The 21,852-nt window shown below is 35.7% G+C and overlaps 2 protein-coding genes across 2 annotated transcripts in view; one reads left to right on the top strand and one right to left on the bottom strand.

The window, feature by feature from the left end:
* The window catches only part of phf21b (PHD finger protein 21B), a 54,694-nt gene extending 40,400 nt beyond the window's left edge, over positions 1-14,294 (bottom strand). The window contains exon 1 of the mRNA XM_084406757.1: positions 13,804-14,294. Coding sequence (XP_084262883.1) covers positions 13,804-13,857 — 54 coding nt within the window. The 5' untranslated portion in view covers positions 13,858-14,294. The remainder of the gene's footprint in view (positions 1-13,803) is intronic.
* Positions 4,663-21,852, top strand: part of nup50 (nucleoporin 50) — a 46,573-nt gene continuing 29,383 nt past the window's right edge. Inside the window, exon 1 of the mRNA XM_084406759.1 lies at positions 4,663-4,674. The gene's annotated coding sequence lies outside the window, so the exon portion shown is untranslated. The remainder of the gene's footprint in view (positions 4,675-21,852) is intronic.

The following is a 21,852-nucleotide window of genomic DNA, read 5'->3' as shown; positions in this document are numbered from 1 at the left end:
CCATGGTTTAAAGATTCCCTACAGATTCCAAAGCTTCCTGGGAATTCTCCATGGATCTGAGAAGTCGTCCGATAACCATCCACATGAGACACCGACTTCCACCAACGCTGATCAATGAAAACGATCATGTCACCCTTCAGTAGTACTGTTTTAAAGTGGTTTATTTTTGGCCCTGCGTCACATGGCATGGTTTTGAACTCCAGTTTGGATAAGTCCACCATCATATTGTGATCTGAATACTTTTTTGTGTCTGTAATGAAGATATTCTGCCCAGTTAAAGGTCTTCAGTCACACTTAAACCCACATGAGGTGTTCTAAATTAAAAAATGGAGTTAGATCAGCGGGCAGGAGATGTGAAGTGTCTTTGAGAGCCTGTGAGGCTCTCTTTATTTACAGTGAGTCACTCAAGCGCTCTCGCTACTCTTTCCTGACGGGCGGTGTGTATTTAAACTGTCCTCAAGCTATTAATAGCTCCGCTGCTTCATCTGTGAATGCTGAATATGAAGCATGCCACCTTCCGGCTGCTGAATGCCAACGACGCCAAGAGAACATCTTTACAAAGAAGACGGTCATGAATCCTGAAGCACCATGTGCTAGATGCCAAATGCCAAGATAACACCGGATAAAGCATATAAATAAACAAAAACATGCTTCTATCTATAGTGACATTTATAACCTGAGACATGAACACAGTACTCTTTGGTGTCCCATGACTTTATATGAAGTATTTAAGGCCCAAAATCCCATCTTTTCTTGTTGTGAGAATCATTAGGTTTGATAAACTGTTAAAATGAACCAAGCAGGAAAAGTAGCTAGTTTTCAAATGTTCGTGTCCGCCTCCATAAAAGTGTTTTGAGATTTTTGCTCGTTTCAACTCAAAGGTCTGAACCGTGTCGAACAATCGTACAACAGTGTCATCATTTTGACTATTTGTTTAATTAATATTTAATTCATTGCAGAGAAAAGTTAATTGAATTATTTAAAAAAGTAATTTTAAGCTGTGTCCCACTTTTTGTGTGCAAATCTGATCCCACATGATTTTCCAAACATTGCAAAAATTGTCTGTCCTTAAAATTGCTGACACGCTGGATGTGACATAATTTGTACCCTTCCAAAAGCATGGAAAGAAGACAAGTAAATGGTCTCATTTCATTCTCTCAATTTTAACACAAATAATCGTGTTATATTTCACCATGTTAATGTACAGGGAGGAAAAAGGATAAAACAAATGCTTTATCAATAAGTACAAACTAAAATTTGGTCCCAAACTAGCTAAACCCTTACTGAGTGAAAGCGTTCAATCTAAATCTGCAGTTTAATTTTAATTTTTCAACACTTTAAACCATTCTCTCTAACAACATATATAAGTGCTGATTGGTTCAGACCAGCTCAGTGCTTTTAACGCAACAAACTGCTGTTCCTCCTGTTGTGATCCTTTTATTGAGCTGTGTTTCATACAAGATATATGACTTACACATCACTCTGACAGTAAAGGCATGAGCAAACTGTCTTTACATGAGTGATGTAACTACCAATAACAGAAATAGGTCAGTGGTTCTTATAAATGACTTCTAGTTATGTATGTATTTAGACCTGCAGTCCATATATACAGCTGCTAAATCTGTAAGCTGTTAAGCATTTTAATTAACTAAGAGAGATAAAATATCTACATATATCCAGCTATTTTTATGATTCCTGTCTTTCTAAAAATAAATGATAAACATCTTACAGATTCTGCATGTGAATAACTGCGTAAATGAGTTATTGAGTCATGAGAGTTCAGTAAAGCAGCATTACTTAGAATTATAATTAGTTTGACTTCCCATGAATTGTGAAATATGAATCAGCAGTCAAGCCTTCACTTTACTAGAACAAAATCAATTCTGTGAACATTTTGTTCCATGCAACACTGCATGTTTCCTCTAGAAATTAACCTTCATTACTGTTCTTTCACATTCAACTGTGTTTTTATATAAGAACAGTTTCCTGTAGAAACACAAGCTGAGCATTTGAATACCAAGGTATGACTGTGCCATCATAAAGGTTGAGTTTCAATCCCATAATGCTACTGAACCCTTGACATGGAAAGAAAGGTATAAAGTGTCTGCTCAGTATATAAGTGCGGTGGTCAAAAGTCAAAGTCACTGTTCCTTCCTACTTGGATACAGTTGTTTATGATGTTCACTACGGTTTGGTGGGAACACATGCATACTACGATCCCAATATTAGGTGAAATGGGAGAATTGTTGTTTTTACTCAACCTTCAATTTGATGAGCCAAGATCTTTCAGTCTATGCTGTGTTCTTTCGATGCATGAACAAAACTTCACTAAACACCGCAATGAGCTAAGTCTCAGCTTTTAAATTCTGTCAATTTTATAACGAAAATTCAAACAATAAATGTCATTTTGATGCTCTTTAATGTGGTGTCAAGTAATGTTATATTTACCTCAGGAAAACTCATTAGTCAGCTACAAAAAAAAAATAACTCTAGAGAGGAGCATTTTGCTAGATATATGCACTATATTATATATTCATAGTTGTCTTCATTATTTAATACGCTTGAATAAATCTGTTATGAAAACAAGTTTGTATTACAGCCCCCATTTAAATGTTTACATTTCAACAAATTGGAGTAGAAACATAAATATATCAATTCAAATATGACATAAAAACTGCCTTATGTGCAATTTAAATGCTTATATACGACTACATTTTTGGAGTGTGAAACGATTAATCGCATCCAAAATAAACGTTTGTGTTTACATAATATATGTGTGTGTACTGTGTATTATTATTTTGCATATATAAATAAACACACATGCATTTTTAAGAAAAATTTGTTATTTACATATAAAATATTTATATTTATATATAATATAAATTATATATAAATGTATACAGTATATACATGCAAATATTTTTTAAATATATACATGCATGTGTGTGTGTATTTATACTGTATATACAAAGTAATTACAGTACACACACATAGGCTATATTATGTAAACACAAACTTTTATTTTGGATGCGATAAATAGCGATTAATCGTTTTACAGCCCTAATTGATTATTATATAAACGTTATTTTCGGTTTCTGTTTTCATCAAAATGAAAACTTTAATTTCGGTTTAAGTGTTTATATTTTCGGTGCATCACAATCAAAAATTCTTAGTAAAATACTACAAATTCAGTCATATGTGCTTTTCATTTCATAAAGGCTCTTTTTTGGACTGGAGAGGACATTTTGAGTGCTAAATGTAACAGTGTGTGTTCAGTTTTATCTGATCATAATCAAGAAAAATCTGTTTTTCATGACACGATTCCAAAGCTGAATCAGGCTTCAGAAGTAAATGAGCTCACAGATTGCAGCAAAAGCAGTTGTTTTATATTTAAAAGGATGTGGGTGGTAATAAACACCCACACACATGGAATACAGTACCAACCGTTGGTGACCTATTAAAGCCCTGCCCTGTCGCCCCAATAACACTAGAGCATAAATATACATAAGCGTAAAGACAAAACCTCACATATCATCAATCATTAAACAGTCTTTATGTATTTTAAGGGTACCTCAATAATGCATCAACTACTGACGGCCTAGAAGAGCGTACAGATTAGAAGAGGGAAAGAACACGCCCCCTGGACTTTACTACAGTGCACTAAAAAAACAACATCACAGCACAAGAGCATGCTAATCACTTCTAGCCTTTACAAAATGGTATGCTGGGTAGACTCCAAAAACACTGAGGCCTAGATTTCTGTATTTGAATTGCACATAAACTTTCCATCCATTTGGATGACAGTGTTTTAACATAAACTTAAAGTGATGCATTTTCGTCAGTCATACATAAATAAAACTGGTAAGATTTCAGTAATAGTACTAATAACTTAATGCATTTTGAATCCACAACAACCAGGTTTATATTTACCATCACTTCACCATCAATCCAAATGGACTGAAATTAAATAGGCCTACTCAATTCAAATATATAAATCTTAAATTTAGGCCTAAATATTTATGACCGTTTATTTCTAGCCTAAAACAGATAAAACAGGGCCATAACTGGCAAATTTGTGTTGGTAACTATAAGGTTTTAAGTTCAAATAACTTACTATTTATTACTAGTTGATTCATAAACTAATACCTTCTATTATTGATCAGGATACTTCTAGGGTGCCTGCAGTACGGTGGCCCAGTAGTGCACAACACAACGAAATTTAAAAAGCAATCATAAGTTCACTTCACAACGGAAATAAGCCACAACACAACGAAATTAAGCCACAACACAACTGACTTACTACAGAAGTCTTTATTTACTCACTGTGAACTTATGTTTGCTTTTTCAATTTGGTTGAGTTGTGCAGTACTGGGCCACCGTACTGTAGTATGAGTCATATATATATATATTTTTTTTTTTTTTTTAAGTACAAGATAAACAGGGTTCATGCAAATTACATGTCTTACTATATTTCTGATGGTCAGAATCTGTGAAACAATAAATTATTGATCAAATGAAGACCTTTTCCCAATCACTGGCCATAGTAATGCTGACTCAAACACATTTAAACTATTCAGGCATCATATTCCATCATATTAAGTAGTGCAGGAAATGGACCGGAACATCAAAACCAGTAAAGCAAGTTGAGACTTCATCTTTTGAGGAAATTGTGTGGTAAATCTAACAGACAGTTGGGTTCTGTTCCAAAATACTAAACAGCCTCGCTGTATATTATAGGCAGTTGCCTTCTGAAACAGCATTATCATTGAAATAACAAACATAAATGTATGGCATGAAATAAGATCAGTTTAGCTATTCGTATTGATATATTATTTGGTACTAAATTTGAAGAATATTTCAAATTGCGTCAAGAGACTTTTTTCACAAGCTCATTACAATGCTTTCTTTAAAATTGGCCGAAATATTATAAGGCACTGTAAGTAGGTTTTGGAACAGGGCCAAGAGTCATCACGTTGACTTGTTCAAACAAAGTAATCCTATTGGTCATCTAACGTGATCTAATCTCGTTACCTTATTAGTCTCACAGCACAGAAAGCCAGAGCGTTGAAGCAAATGTCACGCTCAGTGACGGAATGGGCCTCATGCACTCTAGAGAAATTTACTACAGGTCTTAGTGAGCACATCTGTCAAGCTCTAAAAAGGATTAAAGAAACATCATAAAAATGGTCCATATGACTTGGGCACTATATTCCAAGTCTTCTGATGTTATATGATGGCTTTGTGTGACGAACAGACAGAAATATAAGTCCTCATTCACTGATAATGTCCCCCCCTTCCTTATTGAAATTCAACAGTTACAACGGAAGAGAACATTCTCATTAAATGCCACTTGGGACTGTTCCTCCCAAAAAAAATTTGGTATGAATTTGGACAAATTGGAAATAGTTGTGGATAAGAGCAGCTTTGTTGTTTTACTAAATATCTCCATTTTTGTTCCTTAGACAAAAGAAAGTTAAACAATGACAAATGATGACATTTACATTAACAAGACACAATATGAGTACATACTGGCTGCATGGCATGTGTTGTTACAGTATATAAGAACATATACTTTTTTGGAATGATATTTAAATAGAAGACTCATTAAATAAGGTAAAAAAAAAAAAAAAATCAATTTATAGGATCTGGAGATATTTCCAACTGGACACACAGATCACATGTCTTTGAAAAGCCCTGCTATCTCAAGAAGAATATTAAAGTCCCTCTGTAGTTAATCATTTTATCCATTAAAACTCATCTTTGATCACCAAAATGACATTTTTTAAAGTTTTTTTCCTTGAAAAAATATTCTTCATGCCTTAAAATAGCTTGAATGTAACTCTACACACTTGCCTCATTTAGTAAATTCTAAGTAAGTTCTATAAATATATGCAAACTAGCCCCGCCTCCACTCACTCACACCAGCTCAGAGATGCACTCGTTGACGTTCACACATTGATCTGATTGGTTACAAGGTAGTTTGTGACCTAGCGATTTCAAATCGTGTTTTTGAGATTGTCTTTGGTTCACTGCAGTTTTAAGGAGAAAATACTCAATACGTAATGTGTTGACATGAATTTGCACATAGTTTGTCTTATAGCATATTAAAAACACCACATATACATATAAACAACATTAAAAGCTTGATTTTCAGATTCAGGTCTTTAAGACAATGGAGATGATGACAAACTTGATCACTTCGGTCTGAAAGGCTTTAATGCTTCACAAATATTATAAAGCAAGGCATAAATCACTTACATGATTTAATGTCTTATGAGATTGTGTATGAATGGCTCTAGAAGTGTTTCACAATAATAGAGTGAAATACATCAACAGAAATAACCGCATGAATGATTTACCGCAGACGGTGTTGCTATGAGACACAAGGACAGATCAAAAACACTGCTAGAATCATTAAAATGAAAAGCTTCAACTGGTCGTCCATCATGTCTTTTTCCTACAGGTCTTATAACCTCACACACTGAGCTCAAACATCATGTCTGAACATGAATGATTCGCACTGTTGTCCTAGTATCAGACTGTGTTGCCATTGTGTTTGCCTAATCAAATCTGGATGAACTTTGCAAAAATATCAATCTTGTCGATAAAAATGGATTGCGTGTAGTTTAGATGATGTTGTGACATCTAGTGACTTTGATATTCTGCTGAAAAAAAAATAAAAAATACATTTTCCATATCCTGTGAAGTGATGCAATCGAAACCATGTTTTAACCAAAGGCCTTTTTTCATCTCCATATCTGAATGTTCTGTACAAAAAACAGGGAGAACAATTGAAGATGCTTCATGATCCTCCTTTTCATAAAATGATAGTCAGTTATGACCAGAATAAAATAGTGGAATAGTAAAACACCATAAAACTCATCATTAAAGCACCAGTCAGTCCACATAGCTCGCATGCTATTATTTCAAGTGTTCTGAAGCCTTATGAAAGCTTTCCGTTGGGAAATGACCCACTAAAGCTCTGAAATTGACTGAATACATCATATGGACTAGGATTGGGTAAAAAAAAATATATAGATTTTTCGATTTTAATCGATTTTTATTTGATAAAACAATAGTAGGCTAATTCTTAAACCCCAAGAATCAATCTTTTGGTCTATGATGTTTTCAGCTGATGAATGAACAAAACTTTGTAGCATGGCTCCCAATAAGCTTTGTGCTTTGTTACTTCTGATATGAAACATTGAATTAGCTTTCAAATTCTGTCAATTTTATTACGAATTTCAAACAATAAATACCGCATTGACTAGGGGGTGTGAATCACAGGGTACCTCACGATACGATACACGATACAGCAATTCTGTGATAATCGATATATTGCTAGACAATCCTATAATGATACATTATTATATGTATGACCTATGAAAACAAAATGCCTGTGAAAAGGTTAAGTGCAGGTTCTCTCTTTATTAAAGGTCCCGTTTTTCCTGTGTTTTTGAAGCTTTGATTGTGTTTACAGTGTGCAATATAACATGTGTTCATGTTTCGCGTATAAAAAAACACCGCTTTTTTCACACAATTTACTTATCTGTATACCGCTGTTTTCACTGTCCTAAAAACGGGCTGATAACTTCCTTGTTCTATGAAGTCCCTCCTTCAGAAATACGTAACGAGTTCTGATTGTGCCAGCGGTTCCTGTGTTGTGATTCGACAGCAGCTTAGCGCACGTTGCCCGGAAAGGTCACGCCTCTTACCATAACGTGGAGATGCATGCGCTCAGTGTTATTACATGAAAATAACAGCGTCTCGACGACATGGCGACAAACACACTCTACAAACGCAACTCTTCCTCTTCTCCGTGGGAGCGCAACAAGACCACGTCCCCTTTTTTTGTGGGCGGAGGTTAGTCAAAAAACTGTTCTAGTGACATCATTAAAGCAGGAAGTAGAGGGATGAAGTCCAAACCGGCCGTTCGCTGTATGCTTTGAAAGGGGACTTCTGTTAAATAAAATATCTCGCTTGGCATTGAACTTTGAGCTTTATAATTTTACAGGTATTATTTATGCTCTAACAGCAACATTACACACTAACTAAAGTTTGAAAAATGGGATCACGAAGAACAGGACCTTTAAAGTCCAAACTGTTAGAAAACAGTACAAAATGTTTTTCAGTCTGTGAATTAAATTGAACATTTGAAGTAAATTAAACATTTTCAGTGAGATCAGGGTTGCATGTTCGTGGCACTGCCTGTAAACTTTACTTTTATCAGGCAAACATAATCCAGCCAGTAACTTGTGTCAATACCCAGCCCTAATATGGACTATGCCAGGTTGATGTCAAGCACTGATTTTGACCTCAAACCTGTGATATTTTTTGATTTAAGAAATGCAGAGTGAAAAACAACTTCAATTTGTGTGGTTTATTAGCTAACATACGACTTCCGAAAACTTGAAATACAGTGGACAAGTCATGGATAGTTTTTGTCCTTTTTATATGGAAAAACAATTATGGAATTGTAATTTTTGGATAAACTATTCCTTTCAAAGCAGGTCAGTAATCTCACTCTCAAACTAACCTCCAGCTCCAGGAGCTCGTACATGTGTCTTCATTAACATCAGGATCATTTAGCAGGGCTTTCCCGACCACAACGCAAAAAAAACGAGGAACTCGCGTCCTGGCCAGGACTGCACGGGAAAACAAACGAAGAACTCACTACATCTACACAACTGATGCTTTGTGATTTCCTCGAGTAAAGTACCTCACATAAAAGTACCAGAGTTTTAACATCCTGTTCCAGACGAGAATAAATCAAACCCACACAACATCAATAATTCAATTTCAATCCATATTTGGCTTTGAAAATATGGGTACTGTAAAGCACAAGACGGATACGAAAAATATGATATTTGTGTCCATTCGACTTTGTGTTCAATGGAAGAGAGAAAAGGTTTGAAGAGAAGAGAGAAGAGAGAAAAGGTTTGAAGTGAATGGTGACCATTTTCTTTTATGGGTTATCGGTATTTACACTTCCGTGTCTTATTACATAATATGCACATAATAGATTTTTAAAATTACACAGATTCTTTTTAGGGCTGAAACTAAAGATTTTTTTATCGATTAGCCTAATCTATAGATTATTTTTCAGATTAATCAACGGTTATTTTTCCTAGTTAACCTATTGTTTATTTTCTGAATAGTCGATTCATCTTTTGGTTCATTTACCAATAAATAATAAACATAACTAATCTATGTATGAACTTTTATCTAATGATACTATTTATGACTAAAGATCAGGTTTATGCAGTATAGGCGTTTACTACGGCTGCGTTCACAGTCACTTTTTGGGATTTACAGCAGCAACTGCTTACAAGTGTGAAACCTGAAATGTTTTGTTCAGTCTTGAGATTAAAGTAGCTGTTTGAATATGTTAATTCACCCATATGATCAAACAGCTCAAGTCACAACAGCATTCTAACCATCCATAGCAGTAACCATAGCGACAATATCAAAAATAAAACGGTGAAGTTTAACAGTGATTGTCAGTGAGTTATTAAATAAATGAGTCCTATCGAGGCGTAAGTTCATCCATTAGATACAATTACGTTAAATGCTTTGTAACTGGTTGCAGAGAGTATGCTTGAGCCATGCGTCTCGCGGCAACGCACCCCCTGCATTCGTATAAAACCGGATGCTGTATAAACAGCCGTATTAAAGGGATAGCTAGTTCACTCAAAAATCTAAATTAGCCCATGATTTACTCACCTTCAAGTCATCCTAGGTGTGTATGACATTCTTCTTTCAGACGAATACAATCGGAGTTATATTTAAAAATGTCCTGGCTCTTCCAAGCTTTATAATGGCAGTGAATTGCTGTTTCTGTTTTGAAGTCCATAAAAGTGCATCTATCCATCATAAAAGTGCATCTATCCATCATAAAAGTGCATCTATCCATCATAAAAGTGCACCTATCCATCATAAAAGTGCATCTATCCATCATAAAAGTGCATCTATCCATCATAAAAGTGCTCCACACGACCCCGGGGGGTTAATAAAGGCCTTCTGAAGCGAAGCAATGCATTTGTGTAAGAAAAATATTCATATTTAACACAAAGTAAAATTCTAGCTTCCGGCCAAATGAACATACTCAGTCTACTTGCGTCTATGACATCAGAAATAGCGTAGTGAGTCATGGAATAGCCTAAATATCAGCAGTACGTCGCATAAGTTGCGCGTGCATTTTCATTCGGCTGGAAGCTATTTTACTTTATAAAGTTTTAAATTTGGATATTTTTCTTGCACAAATGCATCACTTTGCTTCAGAAGGACTTTTTTAACCCCCCGGAGCCGTGTGGAGCACTTTTATGATGGATAGATGCACTTTTATGGACTTCAAAACAGAAACAGCAATTCACTGTAGGCCTAAAGCTTGTAATATAAAGTATTTTTTAATATAACTCAGATTGTATTCATCAGAAAGAAGAATGTCTTATACACCTAGGATGACTTGAGGGTGAGTAAATCATGGGCAAATTTTCATTTTTGGGTGAACTATCCCTTTAAGCACAAAATATAGGACTGACAACCGTATTCTAGTGCCGTGTAAAAAAATCACTATAATAGTCTAAATACATACACTGCTGTTTGGTTGTTTTGAGGTAGAGAAGCCCTGAGAAGTTGTGCTGCTGTGGTAGGCCTGTGCCATTTCAGTTTTACACCATTTTATTTGGGCTCTGTTAAAAATAAATCCTGCCCTTTAGATCGGGCTCAATATTTCTGTGATAACAGTTGATTTTCAACAAGCCCAAGAGTCAGAGCCACCATCATTGGATGACCATAAGCAACGCAGCGATTAGACGCATTCAACGCAAATCGACTCATTTACGCAATCGATTATGTCGACGCGTCGATCCAGCCCTAACGCTTTCACATATGAACATTACAGCTGCTGTCAGTCTGTGGGACAGAGTTACATAAATCACTCTGGACAGAACGCTGAACTGCTTTCAAGCTAAGAAATACAAGTGCTAATGCATCAAACTTATTCAACCTTTAAACATTTACTTTCAAATTCTTCTGTCTCTATAAAATGAGATTTTGGGTGAACCATTCATTTATCACATGGAAATGTGTGTCACATCTCTATGAATCTGAATAAACAGACATTGCAAATGTTTTACTGCAAACTAACGAAAACAGGGATATTTTTGCAGGAAGCAAAACCTTATTCTATTGCAAAAGACAAAAACAGCACAATTAATTTTCACTGTGCATAAGGGACACACACAGGGATCAGTTTAGGAAGGATTTGTGAGCCCTGAGAGAGACCAAAAATTGAGCAAATCAAAGCTCAAGACTTACAGCAAGTTTATGAGTGTTTCTGGATCAGTGATGCAACAACTAGCAAGAAGACAACAATACAAAACCCTCTCGCATAATATGTGTTAAAAACTCACAAGCTAAGACAGATATTTATATATGAATAAAAGTTTTTTGCCCTGCGGGGAACACAAGATACTTACAAAGGCTTCACACAATTATGATGTTCTCAGTTAATAAATACTGGAGGGTTTGCTTCCTCCCATCATCTGCATTCATTTACAAGCCTCCTTCAAATGAAAGTTCGGGTGAAATATGAAAGAGGATGGGTCAGTAGTACAGACCCAGATGACAAAAATATCATCTTCAGTTACATATTTCTAGCAGTCGCTTATAAATGTGGTGGTTAGGTTTGCAACATTCTGGATTTTCTACGTACCACACATTTAGAATTCACTTCTCAAAGACTTTAATGGTTAAACAGGGAAAAACTGTTAAATAAATTATAAATTGTACTACAAAGTCACAGCCTTTGTTGGGGTTATGAAAGCCTAAACATGAGAATGTCTTGAGAAAGCAACGTTTTATGTTTTAAAAGGTTTACATTTAGCGGTGAATTATGACACCTTACTTTAAAACCTCTGGAATTAGATCTCTGAATGCGATATATGGGTATGATTATTGCATTATAGAGACATCACGGTGCCTTATAATACTGTATATCCTTTGATATAATCACACAATAACAAATATATCATACTTGTAGCCCATTATGTGTATTTACATGTATTTGAATGCTTTCCCTCTAGTATTTACTGCATTATTTGACTCTTAAGCATGAATAAGTTAGTATTGTTAAGCATTTAAACTGTGATAGACACTATTAATTAGGAGAACCTCATAAGGAGTGTTATAAGGCCTACAGAGGCTTGTGTGTAGTGTCTTGTGTGATGCTGACTAGTGTTTTCTCCTCCCTTCCCCCTCTCCAGAATGGCCATGAATGAGCCCTCCCCCCAGCCAGAAACTCTGCAGACTTTTGCTCCATGTTAGGAAGAAACCAACACCCCTTCAGCACAAAATGGAAGCTTCCACTATCAAACTGGGGTACACCAAAAAAAAGCCTCACAACAAACATTTCACACAGTGGCAACATTTGACATTTAAAACACGTTGAAATGCAGGCGCGCGCCGCTGTCCGAGGTGCTGAAACTGCGTTACGAACTGAAACTCACAATCGAACGGACTCGAAATTCAGTCATTCTGACAGGCGAATTCAGTGAAGGATTGAGAGCTTGTGTCTAACAAACCAACAAACCAAGGCCAAGCAGACGAATTACCAGTGAACACATGAATAATTGCTATCGGAACGCTATAGTATTGATGACCTTGCTTTTTGAGTCGCGATTATTAAAAAAAAGTGAAAGTGAACTGCAGAGATCGAATCAAATTCTACCACGTCGTCATGTGACCAAGAAATATAACCCACCGGGAAGACTGTCGATAAAGTATCGAATAAGTGCGTTGAGGTTAGGTACACACTGGACAGCGATGTTTTAATGCAACATGGCCGAGGAAGTGAGCAACTTTCCTTCACAAACTCTCTGGAAACATGTCGACCTACTAAAAATGGACGCTACAATTTACTAAAGAACCAAGACGATGTTCATGTGCACATAAAGCAGTTGTTGTTTATTATGATTTCACTGAGCCCAGCTAATTTATAGTATTTTTAATGTGTTTTTCCTTGTATGAAAGGGGGATTTGTTTCCAAAATGTCGCTTAATGCATTCATGAGGCCAAATATAATCCCTATTAAATGAATTATTACTTGTTTTTCCACTTAAAGCAGTTATTCTGCTTTGCCTTTAATGTAGTTGTTTCTTAAGCTCACCGTTATAATATTAAACACATTTAATCAACACGATTCTTCCCCAAAAACAACCTAAATGTTTTCAGAACTTCACAAACCCCCCTTGTGTTATTTGGCAAAGTCACGTAAAGGACAAAGCGTTGAGAACGTCCGTAAGAACTAGTGATGCCGATAAAGTTTCTCGCCCCAATGTAAATGCCCCATTCTTCAACGCTTCAAATAAAATGAATTACCTGTGGGTCCCGCTTCATTAGTGCAACTAGTTTCTAAACGAAGTAAAACAACGAAAATGCGTTTCGTTGAAAGTGTTTCAAGTTAGGATGTGAGGGAGGAACAAAGCGGCGAGCAGCGAGTCCGTTTGAACCTCATAAATATTCAAGTCTCGTCCCGATCGCTACACAAAACCGCCGCATTATTAGTGCAAATCGCTAAAAACACGCCGCACGCGTGAAAGTGCATCAAAGAACGTTTTAACAATATGCGCTCAAAGTGATTATGGCGTCATAAAGGCGAAAGAATGTTACCGTTGTATGACTCTAAAAGGCTACGAATTCCACCCGAATTAAAGCGTTCGAACACGGCTGATGTCCGTCTTATAGCGTTTTATTCACGTAAGAATCCCAGGAAAGCTTGAACAAAATGCCATTTTTATTTACCTGATGACATTGGACTTCTACTTTGAGTGCTTCTTGAAGGCCTTGTAGCTCCATATTCCGACTTCAGAAGCACTTTTCCTCCACTTTCGACGCGATCCGCGTTATTTGTGGCGTAATACAAATATTTTAAAAGCAACAATAACAATCGCAAGAACTACTCGGGCTGCACAGCAAGTTCTCGCTTCTTTACTGGCCGTAAGACTCATCACCCACTTTACGCCAGTATAAACAAAAGTGCTCAGAAAGCGACCTAAAGGTTCCAGCAGTCACGTAAATTCACTCCGTAATCCACACGGCAAACGCCTGAACGACCTATCCGTAACGTACGGCTTTATTTCTTAGTCTTTGAGTTGAAAAATGTGGAACTATATTTTGTCCGAGTGCGCGGCGTGATTTCACTTTGCCTGGGGAAAAAGTTGCGCTTCGGTTGTCAATGCTAATTCGGAAAAGTTCCCGGATGGAGCAGTGAAAGAAGAACTCTCCCTTCCTCTGTCGCGTGCACGCGCTTCCCTCAGTCATGGAGTCATGCGCGCTCCCGCAGTTCTCTACATAAACCAATAGCACCAGCAGAACTATAGGCATAAAAATCAAACAATACGGATGAAATTCCATATTTCTGTTACTTGCTTTGTGGATAAGAGAAGATAAGTATTCTTAACTGAACAGAGCTGCTCACACTTACATGTTCTGTTAAACTAAAAAGAGAAAAAGACATGATTGTTAGGAAATATATATATATATATTTTTTAACACATTTTAAGAAAGAAATCATTTACCTGTTGAGAGTATGTTGACAGTCTGTGAAGTTGTAAAGCTGAGCTCCAGAAAATCAGTAATGAGGTGGCTTTGACAGTTACAGATTCGTATTTCGTATTCGTATTTTCAGATTTAGTGAAAAAAGTTCATTATGGAGTGTTGAGTTTTAGTGGCAAATGAATGGAATTTCTTCCAGTGAAAATCTGTTTCAAATTGTGCAAAATGTGTTTTTTTGATCTGTTATTTTGGTCTATGGAGACGACGAAAACAAAGGCATCGAATTGATTGGCATAACCTTTTTTTTAGCTAAATACTATTTTCATTTTAAAATAACTAAACAAAAAAAGTTTGAAAACTTCTAGAATTAATAGAAAAAAATCTGACATTTTGGTAAGGTACTGGTTTTATATTCTCATAAATAATCATAGTCACAATGCAAAGTTTATTAGATTCTGCATTAGTATGTATATGTTATTCTAGCAATAAATTATATGTAAATCAAACACTGTGGCTGAATTAAAATGATCTGATTTGATTATGAAGGAGACCAAAGAGAGTGTGTATTATGATTAAGTGTGATCTGTATGAATGATTTGGGGGGTGTATAGACACACAACCCCCTCATAGACCCTCACAGACCTCTGTATAACCCCCACATCGCGTAAATGAACACAAATCCCTCCAGCTATTAAAATGCAAATATGGGCCTCTGTTCTGCTTTTATTAGTCAGTAACATAGTGCTTGCTGCATTACTTCACATTTCCCTTTATCATAAAATATTTCTGTTGCTAACATAATTTGCTACATGAAATCTGGCGTCTAAAGATAAATCTACTGTTTACTTCTATAGTTTGGTTCAGCTGCTCCAATAATGAAGCAAAACTCTGAACATGTATTAATGTTATTACTCATTTACAGCTAAAGTTATAGAATGAGCATACATACTAATGTGTTTTGTATTTAACAGCTGATCATTTTGATCCTAGTTGGGTTTTACTCCACCCTGTCCTCGTCCCAACCCCCATCCAACCTCCCAGTGGTGCGCCCTCCGCCCCCTTCGATCCTCTAAACACAAGTCACAATGCCATTGGAGCTTTACAGCGTGCTCACGCACTGCTTTGCCCTGCCGTCCAATCAGGAGTTGCGGCTGTGGCATATGCATCCAGACAGAAGGGATGAGAGCCAATCAGCTTTCAGGACAGGAGGAATGTGATGTGGAAGTTAATGTGATGCAGAAAGGGCAGTCCAGTGCATTTACTTACAACTGACTGGAAACCTTCTTCTGCTTGATGTGTGTGCTTATGAAGGAAGTCAAAAAGCATTTTGAACAGAGGATATTTGGAGATTTTCCAGCATTTTAATCATTGTTTTGCTTTCGTTTCACATGGTTGTGACTAATATTTCATTGGTGTTTGTTTTAATATGGTCGTAAAAAAAGTCAATCATCATGGTCAAAGCACTAATGGCCCATGTGGATCATTAGCAATCTAATTAAAATGCATCTTATGATGTGGTTTTTATAGCAAAGTCCATCTTGAATCTTTTAGAGTTTGATGGAACGGGTTACAGCAACACAGGTGTCAAAAGAGCAACTGACTTTTAAAGGAAATCAATCCCTCTTACTGTGAGATTAAAAGAGAAGTAAAAAAAAATACCCCTGTTTAAAAAGCTGTAAGGCGTGCCATGTGATCATAATATGTGAGGACTCATATTTTACATTTACATGTCATAGAATGTCACAGGACAATGTGAAGACATCATTTGTAGCTCAAACCCTTGTTTATCCTTTTCATTTTTATAATTTATTTGTGTTGCCTTCTATCCTTATGCTTGTCGTTTAACACATAAGAGTTTGTTTTTATTATTCATACCACAACAGTAAAGAAGTGTCTTTATAGAAATTGTATAATATATAGCATCTGGATAAAGACACAAAATTGTTTCTTTATTTTAAACGAACAGCGATATTTGTAATCATGTCTAATAAAGTGAAAAATGGTGTGTATTAAATTTAACCCTCAATCTTCCATCGGGTTCCCCGGAATTATATATATATTTTTTGACATTTTGAAAAATTGAGTGTTCATCGGAGGGGTCCAAGACCCTAGGACTTTTGTCGCACTTGAACCACCAAAAAAAAAAAATTACCGTAAATGGATTCGAGGAGTTTTGTGGTTAAATTTTAAAAAGTAACAAATCCTTCCCTTGCGGGTCAATTTGACCCCCTTAGAAATGAATGGAATGCGAGGAATGCTTCGGTACACATAGAAAAACCTAAAAATGCTCAAAATTAAATTACCTTGCATATTGAAAAATAACTGACTTTAGGGCCCAGCGGAACAGCTCATTTGCTCCAAATAATGCTATAAGGCCATCTAGTGGCAACAGTCATGAAACATCATGTTATATAAAACATTTTCCACAAGAGGTCGGCAAAGACACCCAATGTAAAATATGTTGAGCTGAATTAAAAGATTTATGCATGAAATTGTTAGTTATTTTGAATTTAAGTTGAAAGAATTAGAGGAATTTGCTTAAATTACGAAATTACTATTTATTTATTTATTATTTATTGATTAAATCTAGTAATTAAAAGGTAAATAAAATGAAAAAAAAAAAAATCTCCACACAAAAAAATGCATTACAAAATAGAAAAAATAGTATCAAAATGAAATAAAATAAGCTTTCTGGGAAAAAAATAAAATAATAATTTTAGGGCTTGGGGTCATTTTGACCCACGAGGGAAGGATTTGTTACTGGATGCGAGGGAAGGATAAATGAAAACATTTAACAGATTTCTATGTACACTAATTAAATTGAACTATACTCTTAGTACACAATACTTATACAAATGAACTAGATAAATGAATTTATTTCTATTTAAAGGGATGGGAACCGATTGGGAAAAAAAAATAAAGATTCCTTATCATGTGGCTCCCTCTACTGGACAGCATTAATTCCACTGCCTTCATCTCAATATAATGTAGATGATAGATGTTTTGAGAAGTTTGAAGATCTGACAAACACCCTAGGAGGATTTTGTAAAAGGATTTTTGTTTTGTTTTTTAACAAATTAGAGTGGTGGATAAAGAAAAAGAATCATAGATTTTTTTAAATATTGTTCCTGCTTAAAGCAAGCATTTGGAAGAAATACGATTTTTGATTCTTCCACACACGGTTATGGAGTTATAAGCTCAAATGTAAAGTTGCTTATAATAGCACCACTTTGTGGCTGATTTTCACAAATATTCTGTAAACATATTCATTTTATGATATACAGATTTTATATTTATTAATATATTTTATTAGCTTCTAAAATTGGATTGGCTGCTGGTGGCCATGTTTATTTATTTTTTACATATATTAGATGATATGTTAGGAAGTCCACTAAAGAAGATTCGTACCAATTTTCCATTCCTTGGGTCATACGATTGTTGAGTTATAGGGCCCTATTTTAACAATCTAAGCGCATGGTCTAAAGCGCATGGCTTAAGTGCACTTAGGGCGTGTCCGCATCCACTTTTGTTAGTTTAACCACGGGGAAAAATGGTCGGCGCTCCTGCCGCATGGTCTAAAAGGGTTGTCCCTATTCTCTTAATGAGTAATGGGTGTGTTTTGAGCGTAACTTGCAATAAAAAAATCAGAGTCTCATCTCACATTCCCTTTAAAAGCCAGTTGTGCTCGCGCCATGGCGGATTCGTATTTACATGGTGGAATTTGCAAGCGGAAAGACTGAACGCTTAATTTATTTATAATAATTTTTATATTGTAATCCTTTTATTTTTTATATTTGGCTAGTTTGTGTGCTGCTGCCCTGTGTACGTAATAAGCAGAGTGTACGCGCGTGTTGGACCCACCTGTAGGCGCACATTACTAACGTGCTCGAGAGAGAGAGAGAGCTGGTCCTGCTCTAGGCAACAAAAAAAAGACTGCGCCAATGACTTAAGACCAGGTTTCTTTTGGTCAATGGCGCAGTCAATTTCAGTTGCCTCAAAATAGCAACGCGCCAACAATGCGCCTGAACACACCTCGTTTTCAGCCCATGGGCACACAAATAGGCGCAAATGCATTTGCTATTTAAATAACGTGTCGCAGGACGTGAAAATGATAACTGCGTCGGGCTGAAACTAGAAATAACACTTGCGTCGCGCCTGGCGCTGCATTGCGTATGATAGGACCCATAATGTTTTTACGTTGTTGTTGTTGTGGCGGAATTTTACGAAACTTGGTGTGCGCCCTCAGAATGTTCAAAAAAAAAAATTTATTTGTGTGTCAAATTTCGTAATGCTTGGACATTGCATTCAGCAGATATAGGTCAACTCATAAAAATGGGCGTTGCATGACCAATTAGTTAACTTATATATTTGCAATGCTTTGACTTTTTGCCAGCACTGCTAGCTGCTTTGGTGAAGATCGGACCAACAGCCTAGCAGGAGTTTTTTAAGTAGGTAGCTTTTTAAGAAAATCCATGACGGTAAAATTTTATAGGCGGAAATCGGAGATGTACATTTTGTAGGGTTTGACTCAAGGATTTAGCGGAAATAACAATTTGGTGTGATCCAACATGCAAACTGCCTCATTATAGCGCCACCTAATGTCGGACAGGTGTGCACCTGAGTAACGTTGCACGATTGTGATCCATCCTGCCGAGTTTGTGGTTTCTGACAGCCATACACTTTTAGGACAGAAAAATAATGAAGAAGAAAATCAGTACAAACACCTTCAGTGCTTGCACCACTAATTAGCAATTTTTTAAAGGGAGTTTATTATTAGGAATTGAGGGTTCGGAAGGACAAATCTCATTCATTTTCTCCATAAAGAAATATATTTTTTAACTTTTTTTTTTTTTTTAAGAAAGAACTAACAATCATAGTGTAATTTCAATTTAATACCAGTAGCCTATGAGATATGGTAATACTTCTTTCAGTATACCACACTTCTACTACATCTAAATGAACACATATTATAAGTATAACACACATATACTTAACCACTATATTTTGCAAAGCAGAAGTTATTTTCTGTGAATATATGAGACTTCAGAACCAGTGCATTTATAAACGATATATGCACTTGATCACATTGATCATTACACAAACACTGTATGTAATGTCAAGTACTTGTACAGCTTGATATGGTGTCATTTAGAGATGTATTATCATTTTAAATGATTACTGTCCTTGGTAACAAATTGTTCTCATAAACTGGATGCAGCATCTGGGACAAACTTCTAGTATCACCTATACTAATAAAGCCACAATCTGTCTACTCTAAACAAACCTCCTCTGGAGCTCACGGATCTGTTACCATGACAACAACTCCAAGATCAGAACAGAGCAGTCTAACCCTAACACACAAAAGAACGGGGCCCTGAACACTAACCATAATAACTAACAATGCTTATATATTTAGAAATGAAGCATTAGGTCAAACATGTATTAAATAAATAAAAAATATCATGATTTTAACAGTAACACACTGTAAAAATGCTACACTGGAAACCTGTTATTTGGTTAACAGATAGTTTTTTTGTACCATATACGGTGAATAACTGTGATAGATCTAACTGTACATTTAATGTAATTTTACAGTAAAATACCAGTTTTTGGAAGTGAAAAAGAACAAGTCATTATTAATATTAAGTCTGTAAAACCTAAAGTGTTGCTTCCGTATTTTTTACAGTAAATTTCTGGCAAACACAGCTGCCGTTTTTTTACCCTAAATTTAACGGATTTTTTTTTTTTTTACAGTGTACATTTTGTTTCATATTGACTTTAAGCTCATGGTACAGTAAAACAACAAACGTTACATTAGCTATATGACACATAACACAAATTACATTTCTTTGACACACGTGAACAGTCATGACATCAGATCTTTGATGTCCTGAAACACACTCTGACTTTAATAAGAGAGTTTCCTGGAATAGATGAGTGTGTGTCACTTGAGCTCGGCTCTTACTGTAAGCATCACAGCTGAGAGAGAGGAGATCTGATCGCACCGTAACCTTCATCAGCACATGCCAGCAGGAGTAGTTTTAGAATGAACTCATGTGCCAGTCAGGGAAACATGACAAACATGCAATACCTTAAAAACATCAATATTCTAAGTACTGTATTTCCACCACACGTATTTTAGGCAAAAATGAGCATAGTTTTCTTTTAGAGAAAAACATTGCAATCATAAGTGCTAATCTAACTTGTCAACAAATCAATTAGGACTGGCAAATGTTGTCACCTAGTCAATATTCCTGAGACAGGCTGGTTTTATGAATATTCAAATGAGATGATGCAGTGGTTTAGTGCACATGTGGGCTCTACAGGTTTGAGTCTAAAGCTGTGCCTTGCTCTTTTATTCATATTCTGTTCTCTTACAGTTTTTTTCAATCGCTAACAAGCGCTTACCCATACTTCAGATACTTTTTCTAAACTCTTAACACAGACTCACACCTACAAAACACAATTGGCCAAATGGTTAATTGTCTTCTCAAAAACACATTTTGTTAAATATATACTAACTCTTCATTTCAAAACAGAACACATGTTTCTCTGCACACACTAACTTTACCAAAACACTGGAAATCTGACTCAAAATGAAATTTTTCTGTCAAAGAACAACACTTGTTGTCACTTCACAAGGTACATGCACTCAATCAAAGTACACCAGGTTTCAAAATACTGGCTATTGTTGACATTACTAAAACTGCATAGACTTTTATGTTTCAGTTTTACAGGTATTTGCATGCAAAACGTGCAATCCACCGTTTTACACTACAGTTTTTTACAATCGCTATGACAGATTTTTCAATACATTTAACAAGTTTCCTAAACTCTTAACGCACCAACACACCTAAAACACACAATTGGCAAAACGGTTAATTTCATGCTCAAAATCACACATTATAAACTAAACTGCAAAACTAATTTTCAAAATACAATAATACACTAACACAATACACTATGTCTACCAAAACATTAACACATGTTCTCTTCCACCAGGAACATATAGTCAATCATAGCACAATGTCATAAAAAACACTAACATCAGATGGAATTACAGAAACTGCATTACTTTATATGTGTCAGGTCTGCCCTTATACAACAGACATATTATTCTATAGGTATATTATACTATATCTATTATATCTATAGATATTGTATTGATCATAGATTGTGTTTTGCACTGCAGTTTCTTTTGAAGTCTCTCTACATTTTTGTTTTGTTTGTAATGTAAATGCATTTTGTTGTTGTTTTTTTGCAGCAGAAATTCAATACAACAAAATAAATGACCCT

This window comes from Rutilus rutilus (genome assembly GCF_951802725.1).
Source record: "Rutilus rutilus genome assembly, chromosome: 4".
NCBI classification, from domain to species: domain Eukaryota; kingdom Metazoa; phylum Chordata; class Actinopteri; order Cypriniformes; family Leuciscidae; genus Rutilus; species Rutilus rutilus.
The sequence above is the reverse complement of the archived record's forward strand: the minus strand, read 5'-3'. Positions and strand labels throughout refer to the sequence as shown.